General features: G+C 46.9%; 1 protein-coding gene across 3 annotated transcripts; it reads right to left on the bottom strand.

Annotated features, from left to right (window-relative positions):
- Positions 1-5,533: 5,533 nt before the first annotated feature.
- Gjb1 (gap junction protein beta 1) lies at positions 5,534-13,457 on the bottom strand. Of its 3 annotated transcripts, XM_021250519.2 has the most exons (3): positions 13,302-13,427; positions 7,616-7,630; positions 5,534-7,017 (listed from the first exon to the last, which is right to left on the bottom strand). In XM_021250519.2, the coding sequence occupies exon 3, from the start codon at positions 6,999-7,001 to the stop codon at positions 6,150-6,152; it is 852 nt and encodes a 283-aa protein (XP_021106178.1). In that variant the 5' UTR covers positions 7,002-7,017; positions 7,616-7,630; positions 13,302-13,427; the 3' UTR covers positions 5,534-6,149. The 3 variants fall into 3 exon arrangements, with proteins under 3 accessions (XP_021106178.1, XP_004872696.1, XP_004872697.1); XM_004872639.4 differs by lacking the exon at positions 7,616-7,630 and having other exon boundaries at positions 13,302-13,457; XM_004872640.3 differs by lacking the exons at positions 7,616-7,630; positions 13,302-13,427 and adding an exon at positions 7,340-7,495.
- Between the last annotated feature and the right edge of the window lie 3,503 nt (positions 13,458-16,960).

Below are 16,960 nucleotides of genomic sequence, written 5' to 3'. Positions count from 1 at the left end.
GCCTCCTGATTAGCTGGGATTACAAGTATGCACCACAAGGCCCTGTTGAATCACCTACTATGTGTTAGGCTTATGCAAGTGATTACCACATGATATGATAAGCATTGTCATTGTCATGTACCATGATGTACTGTGGGAATTCAGAGTGGTGGGGAACACTCATTCCCTCTGAGGGACTTGATCTGGGGGGAGCAGAGACAGAGGCTTCAAAGAAGAAATGACATGTGAGCCCAGAGTTAACGGATTAGGAATCTGCCAGTTAAGGGAGGGGAAGGAAACCTGCAAATTGTTTTTGATATCTTTGCTTCCCTACCCCCCCCCCACACCAGACATCAAATTCTGATGTAGATTCTTTTTTTTTTTTTTTTGGTACTGGGAATTGAACTAGGGTCCTTGGGCTTGCGAGGCAGGCAGCAGAGCCACTGAGCTAAATCCCCAGCCCCTGATGTAGATTCTTTTTTTTCAACACCAGGGATTGAACTCGGGACCTCCACACTGAGTTACAACTCCAGCCCTTTGTTTTATATTTTTAAATTTCTTTCTTTATTTTCTCTCTCTCTGTCTCTCTCTCTCTCTCTGTCTCTCTGTCTCTCTGTCTCTCTGTCTCTCTCTCTCTGTCTCTCTCTCTCTCTCTCTCTCTCTCTCTCTCTCTCTCTCTCTCTTTTCTGGTACAGGAGATTGAACTCAGGACCTTGGGCTTGCTGCTTGCCAGGCAGGCACGGTGCCACTGAGCAACATCCGAGGCCCTCTTTATTTACTTTTTTGAGACAAGGTCTCACTATGAATTCCAGGCTGGCCTTGAACTCACTATTTAGCCAAGGCTGGCCTTGATCCTCCTCCCTCAGCCTCCCAAGTGCTAAGACTATAGGTGTGTCACCATGCCCAGCTATTGTTGTAGATTCTATATCCAGAATGGCTCTCCCTCCTTGCAAAGGTTCAGATTCTTGAAAGAGTAGAGTGTATGGGCTGTGACTAGAGCAAAGAATGCATGGGATAGGGATGGGGAGGTTTGGGGTAGGAAGTGAGACAAAGGAGACTGGGGCTTCTTATTCCTCTGCCACTTATAGTCCTACAGGCCCCACTTGGACTATCACAAAAGGTCCTTAACTGGCCACTATGCCTCTAGTCTTTCATACTCCCCAGTCCACTCTGTATGCAACTGTCAAAGTGAACTTCCAAACACACAAGTCTGAAGGTGTCACTCCTCTCCTCAACCCTTAATGGTGCCGGGCATGTTGGTACATGCTTATAATCCCAGCACTCTGGGAGGCTGAGACAAGAGGATCCCAAATTCAAGCCCAGCCAGGTCAATTTAGTGAGACTCTGTCTCAAAATTTAAAAGGGGGATGGAGGATGTAGTTCAGTGAGAAAGCCCTGGGTTCAATTCCCAGTACTGCAAAACAAAACAAAACTAATGATTTCCCTAGTACCTAGGATGTCTATTAGCCCTTCCTAATGAAACACAAGACCCATCACAATCTGGTCGTAGTTAATCTTTTCCCCTCCCCTTTATCCATTCCACTCCTTGAATCCTCTACAACAGATTATTTGTCTAACTCTGAAGATGCACACAACACCTTTTCAGAAGTCCGTATGTGTTCTGCCTGCTTTATTCCCCCTCTTTGAAATGCCTCAATTATTTTCCCACTTGATCCTGTAGATTCAGGCTGGCCTAGTCCAGGAGTCAAAGGGAGCCCAGTTTAGTAGGATTGTGTAGCCTCTTATGTACCACAGGTCAGGCCTGGCATTTAAGTATTGCGGAATCAGTAAATGGAACAAGCATTCCCCTCTAGCCTGCACTGTGGGCACCCAGGCTATCTGACTGAGCATCTGAATCAGTTTGTGGTTGCCATGCCAATTCTCTATGGATACTGCAGCTTGCTCTGAAATCTCAAATCAGCTGGCTGGGGCTTTCACTACACCCCTACCTAGTTCAGCCAGCCTCTTTATTCAGGAGTGAACTCTGTCCCTCTACCATGGCTCCTGGCATCTCTGCACATAGACCCATCTAAAAGGCCATAGCTATCCCTAAAAACACCAGTATTGTGAGAGTGTGCAAGAACTTCCTATTACTAGGCCTTTTCTGCCTGAAGATTACATCCCTTGAATATTGGCCCTCCACTGGATTATGTTCAAGTTTGTAGAATCTTTTAGACTTTGCTGTTTGTACTGCTATCTGCTTCCTGGGGGGAGCCAACCCTATTACTGCCAAGTTTTTCTTTCTTTCTTTCTTTCTTTCTTTCTTTCTTTCTTTCTTTCTTTCTTTCTGTCTGTCTGTCTGTCTGTCTGTCTGTCTGTCTGTCTTTCTTTCTTTCTTCTTTCTTTCTTTCTTTCTTTCTTTCTTTCTTTCTTTCTTTCTCTCTTTCTCTCTTCTCTCTCTTCTCTCTCTCCTTTCAACAGGATCTCACTATGCAGTCCAGGCTGGCCTCAAACTCCCAATCCCCCTGCCTCACCTCCTGAATGCTGGGATCACAGGAGTATGCCACCATGCCGGGCTCCCTATTATTACCAAGTTCTTTTGCACTGGTTTCAGCCTGAGTGAACCAGCCTCACTCCTTTTTAGAGCATCCATTGAAATGTTCTAGTTTGCCTTAAGGCCATGATCTCAGTACTTTAAAAATTATCTTACCTTCCTATATAGTCTACAACAAGCTTTTTTGTTTTGTTTTGTTTTTTGAGGCAAGGTCTCACTGTGTAGTTCAGACTGGTCATGACCTCACTATGTAGCCCAGGCTGGCCTGGAACTCACAGCGAGCCTCCTGCCTCAGCCTCCCAAGTGCTGGGATCACAGGAGTCCCCCACCACACCTGGCTCTAAACCCTATACCACAGATGAGGAAACAGACCTAGAAAGGGTAAGTATAATGTGTCTGAGGGGATAGTGCTAATCAGTGGAGAGCCAGGTCTCCTAATTCTAATGCCCTCTGCCCTAGCCTGGTCACTCAGCACATTATCTATTGTGTGGCAAGTACTAAGCCCCACTTGCCTCTATTTCTCTCCCTTACATACTGTTGACAAAACCACAAATAAAAAAGTCCTGTGCCAGCCTAACCCCCCCCCCTTTCCTCCCCCAGACACTGAATCCGCTCACTCCCCTTCAAAGTCCCTTCAGCCTGCTCTCACTTGGTTCATAGGACACAAGAATGTCCTGGAGGCTGGGGATTTAGCTCAGTGGTTCTGCTGCCTGCCTCGCAAGCGGAAGGTCCCGAGTTCAATCCCTGGTACCAAAAAAAAAAAAGAATGTCCTGGAGCTGAGCGTGATGGCACACACCTATAGTCCCAGAACTCAGGAGGCTGAGGCAGGAGGATTGCCATGAGTTTGAGGCCAGCCTGGGCTACATAGTGAGTTCAAGGTCAGGCTGAATGAACTACATAGTGAGATCTTGTCTCAAAAAACCAAAACTAACTAAATAAAAAGAATGCATGTCCTCTCTCAGCTGTTAACACCCAGACTGATAGTTTTTTTTTTTGTCCCACCACTGCCCCCTGGAGAGGAAAGCCTTGATCTGAAATTAGAACCTATTTTCAAGGGAGACTGGTAGAATCTTTTGAAGACAAACTAGATTTCTGAGGTGATATGGGGTTTAGCATTTCTCACTGTGGGGAGGACATGAGAGTCCCTCATGGATCAAGAGAAATCTTTCTCTTGATGGCCTTTTGGGAGGAGAAGGAATGCCATTTGTTGTGTTGTGGGTGAAGAGGATGGATTTCCACAGGAAAAGAAATCTTCTGCCACCATGAGTAGAATATGGATCTCTCCTCTGACAGTGTGTCATGTCAGTTTCCAAGGAGAAAGAAAATTTCTTGCAGTTAAGAATGGGGAAACTCTCTTGGGGATTCTATATATATATTTGTTTGGTTTTGGATTTTTTTTGGGGGGGGATCAAAATCTGAACCTTGTGCTTGTGTGGCAGGTGCAGAACCACTGAGCTAAATCCCTGGCCCTGAAATTAGTTTTTGGTTTTTTTTGTGGTACCAAGGATCGAACTCAGGACCTTGCACTTGCAAGGCAGGCAACAGCACCACTGAGCTAAATCCCCTGTAGTTCAGACTGTCCTTGAACTCACAGTGATCCTCCTGCCTCAGTTTCCAGAGCTCTGGGATTACAGGTGTTTGCCACCACGCCTGGCTTCCTTTTCTTTCTAAAAGAATTCTTACTTACAGTTTTGGTTGTTTGAGACAGGGTCTCACTATGTAGTCCAAACTGTCCTTGAACTCACTATGTAGCTCAGGCTAGACTCGAATTTGAGAGTTTCCTGCCTCAGGCTTCTGAGTGCTGGGTTTACAGCCGTGCACCATACCCAGTTTTCCTTTTTTATAAATACTCTTTTTTGGGGGTACTGGGGATCGAACTCAGGACCTTGCACTTGCAAAGCAGGCAGTGGAACCACTGTTCTTTCTTTTTATTTTTTTTTGTCCTTTTTTTGTCCTTTCTTTTTAAAAGGAGAAATGTCTTTGAAGGAGTAACTCTTCCATGTTTTTTGTTTGAAGGGAAAAAACTCTCAGAGGGAGAACAATTCAGATTGAGATTATGCTTGACTTTTCCTTTCTGATACGCTTCCCACATACTCTGAGAGGGAGTGGAAATGCTTGCTACTCTTTAAGAGGCAGGGAAGCTGAGAGGGAAATTTGCCTGTTATGGGGGGATCTTTGACTCTGAGGGGCCATTGGTGAAGGCGGTGACTCAGAGATGGGAAAGCCCTAGAGGCTGCAGAAGTCTTTCAGGAATCCCAGAAGCACAAAGTGTTGAAAGGAGCCTGGCAATGCACTAAGCTGACTCTTGTTTGCTCACAAGGAAACAGGCTTGGGGAACGAAATGCCTCGCTAATAAGTGACACACCTAGGACTTGAACCTAGCTTTGTCCAGTCCCAGCCTGGAGCTTTTCCTACCACAGCTGATGGGGGAGGGTGATATTGGAGAGGAAACTGCTGCTGTGACCTCTAACATGTTTGACCTGTGGAGGAGGGATATCTGGGGTGTGGGATATTGATTCAGAAATCAATCAAGGGAAGGAAACTGGGGAGGAGAATAGAATTAGGGACTAAGTTCAGAGGAAAGAGGTTCTAGTCATTGTGTAACCTGACTGGTGGACTTCGGGGAAAGGAATGCTGAGTTTCCAGGGAGTAAGGGGACAACTCTTCCAGGAGTGTGGACGAAGGGCACCTGCCAGGATACCCAGGGAATGTGTGCCACTCTTTGAGATGTAAGAAATTTCTCTATCATTTTCTGTCTCTCCAGGGAGAGTTGTCATTTTAATTGTTTAAAATCACAGGGAGGAGAGGAGGTATATGGGTTAGATGCCAATAAAGCTATTAAAAAAAACAAAGGCAACAATGAGAACAAAAAACAGAAGAGAATGGCTCAGGGTCTGGTTTTGCCTGGCCAGGAGTGCAGCAGTTTCTCATTTGGAGCTTCAGATCACTCTTTCTGTTGCCCCTTTTCTTTCTTGATCAGCAAAAAGCCAGTCAAGGGCAGCTCATCCAGGGGGAGGTCAGGGTTGCAGGAGAAAAAACTTTGACAAACACACAAACTCTCTCTTCATTTACTGTAAAATCCTGTTTAATGTGTAACATTTCAGGCAGAGAGAGCCCTTGGGGACTGGAGACAGGGGCAGCTTTGACCAACCCCAGCTCGTCTGCCTGCTCCTCCCTCCCTAATTCCCTCACCCCAGAAGTATCTTCCTTTTCCTTGTGCTTCCTACCCTCCCTTCTCCACCCACACATCCACGTCCACAGCAGCTCTCTTCCACTCCACTTGCCCACATCCCTTCCCACTGATGTGACTCTAGAAATAGGGTATCTGACAGCATGGGGTTAAAATTAGTTTCATCATTGGAGACTCTGTCAGAGCATCCCATCTCTTGTCCCCAGTGGTCCCAGGGAGAGGGAGAGGGAAGAGGAAGGGGTACAGGCAATAAGAGCTGCCCATACCCCCAGTAACCTTAAGCAGTGGCATCGAGGTGGCCTCCAGCTCCCCACCCCTCCAGCTCCTCGGACAGAAGGCCCAGAGAGGAAGGGAAGTAGGGAGGACAGGAAGATTCTGATAGGGTAATTTCTAGCAGGCCTAGGCCCGTGCACCAGCAGGGAGAAGGAAGGGCAGGCCCAAGGCAGGGTGGGGGCATGGGTCGGGAGGTTGCCTGGTCTGTGGCATCAGCAGGCTGAGCAGCGGTCGCTCTTCTCAGCCAGCCCGGCCCCGGTGCCAGGGCTGCGGCGCAGTATGTCTTTCAGGGAGCCGTCTTGCTCACTCAGCAGCTTGTTAATCTCATTCTGCTTGTATTCAGGTGAGAGGCGGTGGCCAAAGCCCGAGCCCTTGCGGGAAGGTGGATTGGAGCGGCGTTGTGCACGGCGGGCACATGCCCGGATGATGAGGTACACCACCTCGGCCACATTGAGGATGATGCAGATGCCCGAGGCAGCCAGCATAAAGACGGTGAAGACGGTTTTCTCGGTGGGGCGGGACACAAAGCAGTCCACTGTGTTGGGACAGGGGTAGGCCTCACACTTGACCAGCCGCACCATGGCATAGCCAGGGTAGAGCAGGTAGAAGACATACAAGAAGATAGCCTCGAATAGGAGCCTAAACACCACGCTGATGACATAGGTCCACCACAGTGTTCCTGAGATGTGCACCTTGTGCCTCTTCACTTCCTCCAGGTGTAGGGGGTCCCCATGGCCCTCAAGCCGTAGCATTTTCTTTTCTATGTGCTGCTGGTGAGCCACATGCATCGCTACAAGGAGAGCTGGGGTAGAAACTAAGATGAGCTGCAGGGACCACAGACGCACGTGGGAAATAGGAAAAAAGTGGTCGTAGCAGACACTGTTGCAGCCGGGCTGGAGGGTGTTGCAGATGAAAGAAGACTTCTCATCACCCCACACGCTCTCTGCAGCTACCACCAGCACCATGATTCTGAAGATGAAGATGACTGACAGCCATACTCGGCCAATGGCGGTAGAATGCCGGTTCACACCACTGAGCAAGGTGTACAAACCTGTCCAATTCATCCTGCTTCATTCACACCTGCAAAACACAGGGTACAAAGTAAGGTGTCAGAAAGCTGGGCACCATAATGCTGCCCAACTCCCTTCCTTCTTCCAAGTGTCAGTGGCAGGAAGGGAGGGATAGTCCTAGCTTGGCCATCACCTCATCTCCCCTGCCAACCTCTCTTCCTCATTCATGCAATTTGACTTCCCCATTTCCCTTCTTCACATTCACTCAGCATTCTTTCCTCTCCAGTCCCTTTCTTTACCAGGCCCACCTTCTTCTGCCATCAGCCATCCTCTGATTCCCCATTCCCACCTCCTTAACTCCAGACCTGAGGCAAACCAAACAAAGCCATTACCTTGGGGAGCACCTATTCCTGAGGCCACCCAGACAGGTCCCCTATGGTCTCATGTCTGTGTAGGGGGAGTGGCCCCTGAGTCCGAGCCTGCGTTCCAATTCATCACCGCCCGGTGCTGAGGAGTCATATGCTGCTTTATACCCAGTGTCTGCACAATGGGACCTTTGTGGGACTCTGAACAACGCCCTTTAGAATTCAGATCAAATGCCCTGACTTCCGCCCACCCCACACACAGAGCACTTGTGTCCTAGCGCCGGATACCCAGTCTGCACCCACCTGTTCTGTGCCCGCCTGGTCCATCGCCGCACCGGCACCATGGCCCCACCAGAAGAATGGCCACAGGGGGAGGGAGATACAAGACAGGTGCATGTAAGAGGGGGCCCCAGTGGGCCAGGAGGCTCTGGGCTGAGGCCCTCCCCATGGCCCTATCGAAAACTTAGGGTCAGCAGAATTTTTCCTAGGCTTAGATCCCCTCCTGGGTATGTGTGAGCTAGAGGGGAGAAAAGGGAGCTCATATTTATGAAGCTAGGAACTGTGCTAAGCTTTTTCCCATACATTTTTTCTTTCCATCCAGCTAGCAAGCCTGTTAAGGCATCTTCCTGATGAGGAAGCTGAAGCTCAAATAACTAACTCACCCAACATCATCACAAGCTAGAAAGTAGGAGGGTTAGATGAAATACAAAAGTGTCTGAAGCAAAAATTTAGGCTGTTTCCACAGCAGACTCCGTGTGCCTTTACAGATGATGTCAGCAAAACAAAAGGCTAGCTGTAAAGAAAAGAAAGCAAAAGCTAATGTTACCTGTATAGACTCAGAAAGCATGAAGGCTGCTGCCTGTGAGCACATTCCAGCTCCAGTGCCATGGAGCAGATCCTGACCATCCCTCCTGAGTTGTAGGAAAAGAAACTTTGAGAGGGGGTGTGTAGGTGGCACATGATGAGGACGAGCCAGGAGAAAGCAAAAGGTCACCAAGCAAACAACAGATTAGGCAAGAGCCACATAGCTTCAGGTTTGAATTCTGAATCTTCATCTAATAAGATCTTGGGCTATTTACTGAACTTCTATGAGCCTGCTCACTTGTTTACAGATGGAGTTAATACTCAGGGTGGCTGGGCATGGTGGCATACACTTATAATCTCAGCATTCAGAAGGCTGAGGCAAGAGGATTGCCATGGGTTCAAGGCCAGTCTGGGCTACATAGTGAGTTCAAGGCCAGCCAGGACTACATAGTAAGACCCTATCTCAAGAAACTAAAATATATACATACATAACACCCAGGGTGATAGTAAGACTCCTTTAGGCCATCTGCAAAAGTTCTTAGCCCAGTTTGTTTCATAGTTGGTGAACAAGGGTGTTAACAGCCTTCTAGGAGCCTGGGCATGATGGTGCACACATGTAATCCTGGCACTTTGGAAGGCTGAAGCAGGAGGATTTCAAGTTTGAGCCTAGCCTGGGTGACTTTAGTGAGACCAAGATCCTGTCTCAAAAAGTGAAAAAAAGGGCTGGGGATGTAGCACAATGTGAAGACTCTGGGTTTGCTCCTTAGAATGTATGTGTGTGTGTGTGGCAGGGGTGCTTCTCAAGAAGACAAAACAATACTGCCTTTGCAGGGTACGGAATGGTCCGCCAAACCCAAGATCTCTTTTTTTGCCCCAATGCTGTTATTGACCTATAGTGAATGTCTGACATAAGAACAGACAGCTGTTGCTGCCCTATAACCCCTGGCTCTCAGGGAGCTTACCAATTGCTGTAGGGAGGAAATTCTCCTCTATCCCTTAGGCAGGCAAAGAAAGCCTCTCCCCACTTCCCACCATTTCTGCCCTTAAACTGCAAGGAGATGTTCTGGAAGCAGGGAACTAGATGTGAGAAGCACAGGCAGGCCTGGACTGGAGGAAATACAGGGAAATTCCTGCCATCAGTGTGCTCCACAGCAAGACCAACAGTTTCTAAAGAAGCCCTGTGTTTAGTTCTGGTTGAACCTCTTTGTCGTGGAAGGAAGGGGCTGGGTAACAGCAACTGGAAAAACTGAGGAATTCAGTAAAAAAAAAATTGGGGGAAGCTGGGTGGAGCACACTTGTAATCCTAGTACTCTGGGAGACTGAGGCAAGAGGATCACAGGTTCAGGCCTAGCCTGGGCAATTTAGCAATTTATTAAGATCCTGTCTTTTTTTTTAAAGACCCTGTTTAAAATAAAAAATTAAGGGCCGGGGATGTAACTCAGCAGTGCAGTGCCTGCCTGGCAAGCACAAGGTCCTGAGTTCGATCCCCAGTACCAAAAAAAAAAAGAAGAACTGGGGATGTAGTTCAAGAGTACAATGTGAAGGCCCTGAGTTCAATTCCTAGTACTGCAAACCAAAACAAAACAAAATTAAAAATGGAGGGAAGAAGGAACAGTCTATAGAACATAATTTATGTCTCTAAGCAACATTTCTTCATAATTTAGTTTAAAAAAAAGTCTTGGTGCCAGGTGTAGTGGCATACACCTATAATCTCAGCACTCAGGAGGCTGAGGCAGGAGGATCACTGCAAGTTCAAGGCCAGTCTGGGCTACATAGTGAGACCCTGTCTTACAAAACAAACCAACAAAAAGCCTCAATGAATTCATGCTATGTGTCTAACTCAGCATGGAAAAACAGAGGCATGGGTGTCCTTTCCTCCAAGCCCAGGATTCTGGAGCCAAAGCTGCTGCAGGAAGCACTGTGATTAGCTGTCCAGAAATACTTCGACCAGTGAGCTGTATCAGGCTCTTAACACAAGTAGGTGGTAGGGGAGAATTGTGAAGAATAACCATCCACTGAGCTCCTGTTATGTACCAGGCCCTTGCACATGCACTCTCTGATGTGATCTTCAGAACAAACCCATCAGGTAAGATGTTGCTTTTTTGTTTTTGTTTTATGAAACAGGGTCTTGCTATGCAATTCAGGCTGGTCTTGAACTCTCTATGTGGTCCAGGTTGGCCTCCCTACTAGCAATCTTCCGGCCTCAGTCTCTTGAGTGCTGATGACAGGCATGTACCACCATGTCCAGCCTTGGATGTTACTTTTATCCTCATGTCACAGAGGACGAAACTGAGGCAAATAAAGTGAAGATGATTTGCATAAGGTTCACACAATTAACACAGAACAGATCTGAGATTTGAGCCAGGTCAAGTCAACTCCAAAGCCCATATTCTTTCCCATAAACTATTGCATTGGATAGATTTATAACTTTTCTATCTAGATTTTTTTTAGGAATAGGGGTTGGCAAAACTGACCAATCTGTTATATTCCTTTCACTCCTCCTCTTTCCTATCAATTGACACTTTTTTTTTTTTTTGGTACCAGGGATCGAACTTGGGTCCTTGCGCTTATGAAGCAGGCAATGGAACCACTGAGCTAAATCCCCTGCGACTTCTTCTTTTCTTTTTTCTTTTTTTTTGGTACTGGGGATCAAACTCGGGTCCTTGAGATTACCAGGCAGGTGGCAGAACCACTGAGCTAAATCCCCAGCCCATTTTTTTCTTAACCAGAGTTTTCCATTGCTTCCCAATTTGGTCCCCCTACCTTCTCAAACTCCAAGGCAAACTATGGTTGTTCTCTCTGCTCCCCCAGTGGTGCCCCCACAGACATGCTGGTTACCTCTGAGTTTCTAAATTTTTGTAGTTCTCTGCTTATCTTCTTGAGCTCTCTGGGACATAGCCAACAGCTCCTTGTAGGGCCCCTAAGAACCCTTGTGTGGGCACTGGGATTCCACTTTTTGCTTTCCTCTTTGGAAGGAGAAATGATCCCTATATCAACATCACTATGCCATGGGTTGCATTTTAAAAACATCTAGGGGAATGACTTGATTTTGAAATCCAAGGTGTTTTCATGACTTTGGGTTAAAGTCCAGGTATTGATATGCTCTGTGTTGCTCAAGGTGTGTTTCATTCCCATATTTAATTAGACAGGCCTTCTCGGACTTCTGATTCGCCCCAGTACTCTAGCGAAGTATAAAATTAAGAGATTGTCCTTAGCCCTTAAAACAGTCCTGTTATATCATCATCATTTTTCAGGCCAGGAAGTGGAGGCTCAGAGAGGTTAGGTAACTTGCCTCAATGGCAACTGCACTGGTAGACTCAAGTTCCAAAGTTCCTCTGACCACAAGCCTGTATACATAGGACTATTTTGGGGGTCTTCTTTTTTTAAGGAGCCCACACTGTAACTTGAGATTAGGCCCATAACTCAAAAACCTGTACTCCTTCCTGTGTGGGCTGGCTCATGAATGTGCACACACACACGTACACACACACACACACACACACACAGTGAAACACACTCATCAAGTCTGTCTCTCCCTTTCTGTCCCTACTTCTGTCCTGTTCTTTCCAACTACAGGAAAATCCTTGAGTTGGGGGTTGGAGGTTGGGGCAGAGAGGCCTAGCTGGGCTCAGACTACACATTCTCCCATTTCCCAGGCAGCCTACGGTGAGGAAGAGACACCGGGTCTACTTTGAGATTTCCCTCTGAATTTCTGGCTGCCTTCATCAGTTTGGTATGGTTAAAGCCAAATTCCTCTAGTTCTTTCTCTTCCCCTGCTTATCTTCCCAGCCTCCAGCCTGGGGGTTGTTCAGTATTTCAGTCTGGGACATAGCCTTTCCACACTGCCATACATAGGCTGTGGCCTGGCTTGGTCACATCCAGTCTAATTCATCCACTTTTCTCTTTCCCTTTCCCTGCTATGGTTTTTTTCACTTGGTCTTAGCCAAGAGGCTGAGAAATGATACTGTAGTCTTTTCAAAAAATTTCTACTATGACAGCTCTTTTACTATTGTTTGGCCTTTCCTCACCCACTCCTTCATCACCCACCTGACTTCCTGTTGCCCTCAACTTGGGCTTATGGTAAGGAGCCACCATTTATGGAATGTCTACTGGTGCTAAAAACTGAATGTTTATGAGCTCTCATTCTTATGACACCTCTGTGGGCCATGAGCTGTTGTCTTCAGTTCACAGAAGAGGTAATGGCAACTCAAAGAAGTAGAGTAACTTATCACCCAGTTAGTAAACAAGTGCTGGGACACAGACTGGGGGTCATACTGGCCCCTCACTCAAGCCCAGGTCCCTTCCCTATTGCTATTCCAAATCCTTATCTATACTTCTGTCCATTAAAACGCCTCTTGTCTATATTCTCCTCTTCTTGTTTCACTTTCTAAGCCCATGCATCCTGCTGTGCCAGTCCCAACAGCTGGAACGAGTTTCAAACAGCTGGGGGGCACCCCTCCTTTAAATCTCCAAACTTTCAATTACCCCAAGCTTACCTCAACTCTGCCTGCCTCCTTCAAGAAAATGGAAACATACACAGCTAAATCCTCAGCCCTATTGGCTGTCTGTCTGTAGCCCACCAAGTACACTGTATTATTTACCCACCCGCAGCCCATGCTGGGTGCATGCCTGCTTTGCCTTGTAATCAGGGAAGGAAAACAAGAGCTGGCATTGCTCAATGGTCTCACTGAACCCTAACCCTGTGTAGCATAAGTGTCTCAGATAGATGAACTTGGCTACCTTGTGTCAAGGGAGAACCCTGTGGGGATTTGGGGAATCAGGTTTAGAAAAAAATAAGTGTTCCAGGTGTGGTGGCACACGCCTGTAATCCCAGAACTTGGGAGGCTGAGGCAGGAGGATCACTGTGAGTTCGAGGCCAGCTTGGGCTACATAATGAGACCCTTTCTCAAAAAAACAAACAAAATGAGTGAGAGGAGAAGTAACTTGGAGCCTGGAAAGAGGGTAAGAGTTGGAGGCTGCAGAAAGAAGCTAAGTGATCCTGGCACCTGGCAGGAGCAACCTCAGCCCAGCTCAGAGTGAAGCATGTAAGGGATCTGAATGGCTGAATCCTGAGGTCAAGAGACAGCAAGATTCTGGCTGCTCCCCAGCCCCTGGTTCTACCCTCCCCTAGCCCCACGCCACATCAGCTCTCCCCAGCCCAACTCCCACAGTCCCCAGTCCTCACCTCTCCGACACCGCCACTGCTGCTGCCTGTTTCCAGAGACTGCGGGCGTGTGTGCCTTATGCCACTAGGTACTGTCAGCCCAGCCCAGGGGAGGGACAATGAGTGCAGGGCCTGAGCCAGAAATGGCCCACAGCCCAAGAGGAACCAGACAAACATTAACCAGCCCCACCTCCTCCAACACACAATCATTAAACAAGATTGATCGGCCTGAGTTCCCAATGGGTTGATCACATAGCCCGGAGTTACTACCCTGTCCCAGAGGAAAAGAAGCATCGCTGTCACTCACAGTGCTCATGTTTGGCCTGTCTAGGAAACAAAACTGGATCTGGGCTCCTCAATGTCCCTCAGCCTCCTCTGCCCTGGCAGAGAGGGCTTCAGCACTGGGTGCTCCTTTCCAGCTCCCAGCCTCTGAAACTGTATGCAATTCGGAAGGAAAAGCCATAGGCAATGGCACCCTCAGGTGAGGATGGCAGTGCTGCCCACCCATACAGCAGGATCAAGGTGTCCTTTGGCCACCTGCTCATTGTGTACTAAGTGGCTGGGGACAGACCAAAGTATTACCAATTGCATCCCAGAACCCTAAAGCCTACTCAGAAATGATCTTCTACCCTCAAGACCAAGCAATCAATCTTGGCAATCATTGAGGTAAACAGAGGATGTCAGCCATTAACTAGTCTAGTTTCAAGGTCTCCACCACTGAGGATTTCCCTGAGACCCTATTCATTCTACAGCTTGAGCGGCAGCAAAGAAATGAGTGGTGCAGGTCAGTAGAAACTGGTCCTCTGCTTTCTGCTCTTCCCCCCAGCTTGAGCTCAGTGCAAGAAAGAGTCAGGGCCTCAGCTTCTCTTGGCTGACCCTGGGCACACAGAGATGTCAGTTGATACATTTTGCTGGGTGGGGCAGAGAGGAAAAGAGGGGGAAAACATTCCTACTGTTTTTTTGTTTTGTTTTGTTGAGACAGAGTCTTGCTATGTAGCCCAGGCTGGCCTTGAACTCATGGAGATCCTCCTGCCTCAGCCTCCTGAGTGCTGGGATTACAGGTGTGCACACACTATCACACCCAGCTCTCAAAGTGCTTTTTGAGTACAATTTTGAGCCTCAAAATAATCTTACGAGGTAGGCATTATTAATTTTCCCACCTTCTTACAAAGAGCAAATACATCTCTTTTTTTTTTTGGTACTGGGGATCGAACTTGGGACCTCGTGCTTACGAGGCAGGTGCTGGAACCACTGAGCTAAATCCCTGGCCCCAGCAAATACATTTCTGAAAAAATGTTCAATATCACTGGTCATTCCAGAGATGCAAATTAAAGTAATGCTGGTGGTGGTCTTGATGACATACACCTCAAATCCCAGCACTTGGGAGGCTGAGGCAGGAAGATTGGCCGTAAGTTCGAGGCCAGCCTGGGCTACACAGTGAGTTCAAGGCCAGCCTGAAATACACAGCGAGACCCTGTCTCAAAAACACAAAAAGCATGGACCGGGGATTTAGCTCAGTGGTTCTGGCACCTGCTTGGCAAGCGCAAGGTCCCGAGTTCAATCCCCGGTACCAAAAAAAAACAAGAAAAGAAAAGAAAAAAGAAATCAAAAACACAAAAAACGAAACAAACAAAAACCAAAAAAACCCCACCAAAACAAAAAACCAAAAATAAATACATAAATAAAAATAAAACAATGCTGAGATTCCATCTCACTCCAAAAAGAATACTATTATCAAGAAATCAATCAATAAAAAAAATAAAACTAAAAAAAAAGAAAAGAAATCAATCAATAACAAATGCTGGTGGGGCTGTGAGGAAAAAGGAACCCTTCTCCACTGTAGGTGGGAGTGTAGACTGGTACAACCACTGTGGAAATCAGTGTGGAGATACCTCAAAAAACTAAAACTAGAGGTTCCATCTGACCTAGCTATTCCCCTTCTGAGTATCATAGCAAAAGAATTAAAAGCATCATACTGCAGCAATATATGTATGCTCATGTTCATAGCAGCACAGTTTGTAATAGCTAAATCTTGGAAACAGCCCAAATGCCCATCAACTGATGAATGGATAAAGAAGATGTGGTTTTTGTACATAATGGAGTACTACTCTGCCATAAAGAAGGGTGAGCTGGAGACATTTCTAGCTAAATGGATGCACCTTGAGACCATTCTCTTAAGTGAGATAAATCGGACACGTGTAAATACCTCATTGTTTCTCTGATGTGAGAAATCAAAAGTGTAAATAAGGACCAAAATGTATAATAGATATTGGGAAATGGGAAGAAAATGTTCAAATGAGAAGGGCAACAAGGGAGGGGGGAGGGGGAAAGGAAGAAAGGGACAAGGAAAAAAGGAGAATAGAAGGAAAAATGGAAACAAAGCTTTTGTAAATAAGAAGGGGAAGAGGGGTTGAAGGGAAGGGAGGGGAATGGGGAAAAAAGAAGAATCAAGATATGTCATGTACAGGTACAAATTCCCTATGGCGAATGTGACCATTATGTTATCGAAAATGTACCAATAAAGGTTTTGCTCAAAAAAAAAAAAAAGAAGGGACTGGGGATATAGCTCAGGGGCACCACACCTGCCTGCCAAGCGCAAGGTCTTGAGTTAGACCCCTGATATGGTAAAAAAAAAAAAAAAAAAAAAAGAAGGCAAAAGAGAAGGGGAAGGAAGTCTGCTTAGGAGTCAAGGTTGAATTCTGCTGCTAATCAGGAGCAAATGTACTGACATCCTTACCTGTTTTCCTCCTCTTCATTTTCCACTCCTCCTTTCCTTTTCTGCCCTCCCTTTTCTCTCCTTGCTTTTTCCTCTGTCTTAGCAGCAGCAGCACCCCAGCCAGATGTGCTCAAGTAGCAGTCAACAGCCTATGGACAAGTTGATTCTGACAGTATGTTTTATACAGCTACAAAAGACTCAAATAGACTTTCTGTGCCCTGGATCCACAAGCACCTCAAGAAACCCTGCCAGAACTCCCAGGAACACACTAATGTTGACCTGCAGTTTACTTCCTAGGAGCTCTGCTGCAGGAGCTCTCTTCTGGTCAAACAGGTCTGCCCACCATTCCCTAAACACATCTCACAGCTTCTTGTCACCTGGAATGTCTGGCCTTTCCATCTTCTTTATGATCCAAGTCCAAGTCTGTTTTTTCCACAGAACCTGCCCCCCACCCTACCTGAACTCCTTCCAGCACCTCTTATCTCCCTATGGCGCTTAAGAGCTACGCCCTTGCAGTGACGCAGGTGTGTCTCTCACTCCTGTTAGCTCAGAACCTTCTGGGGTCAGGGCCCCTTCCTACTCAGATTCTTAATCGTGTGTGTAGAGCTCATCAACCCTGTGTAGTGGTAAAGCAAACAAGTTCTGGAGCCAGGCTGCCAAGCATTTTTTACTTACTACCCAGGTGGCCTCAGTTATGTTCCTTAAATCCTTCAAAAGGTAGGAAACTTTTTTTTTTTAGGTGTTATAATTTTCTTTTCTTTTTTTCTTTTCTTTTTTTTTTTAAGACAGGGTCTCTCTATGTAGTTCAGGGTAGACTTGAACTCACTATGTAGCCCAGGCTGGCCTCGAACTCAGGGCAATCTTCCTGCCGCAGCCTCCTGAGTGGTAGGACTACAGGTGTGGGCCACCATGTCTGGCTTTTTTTTTTCTTATTTATTTAGGTATCAGGGATCGAACTCGGGAC

This window comes from Heterocephalus glaber, unplaced genomic scaffold, assembly GCF_053883595.1.
Source record: "Heterocephalus glaber isolate CG9 unplaced genomic scaffold, H.glaber_assembly_v1.0 deba00001145, whole genome shotgun sequence".
Taxonomy (NCBI): domain Eukaryota; kingdom Metazoa; phylum Chordata; class Mammalia; order Rodentia; family Bathyergidae; genus Heterocephalus; species Heterocephalus glaber.
The sequence above is the reverse complement of the archived record's forward strand: the minus strand, read 5'-3'. Positions and strand labels throughout refer to the sequence as shown.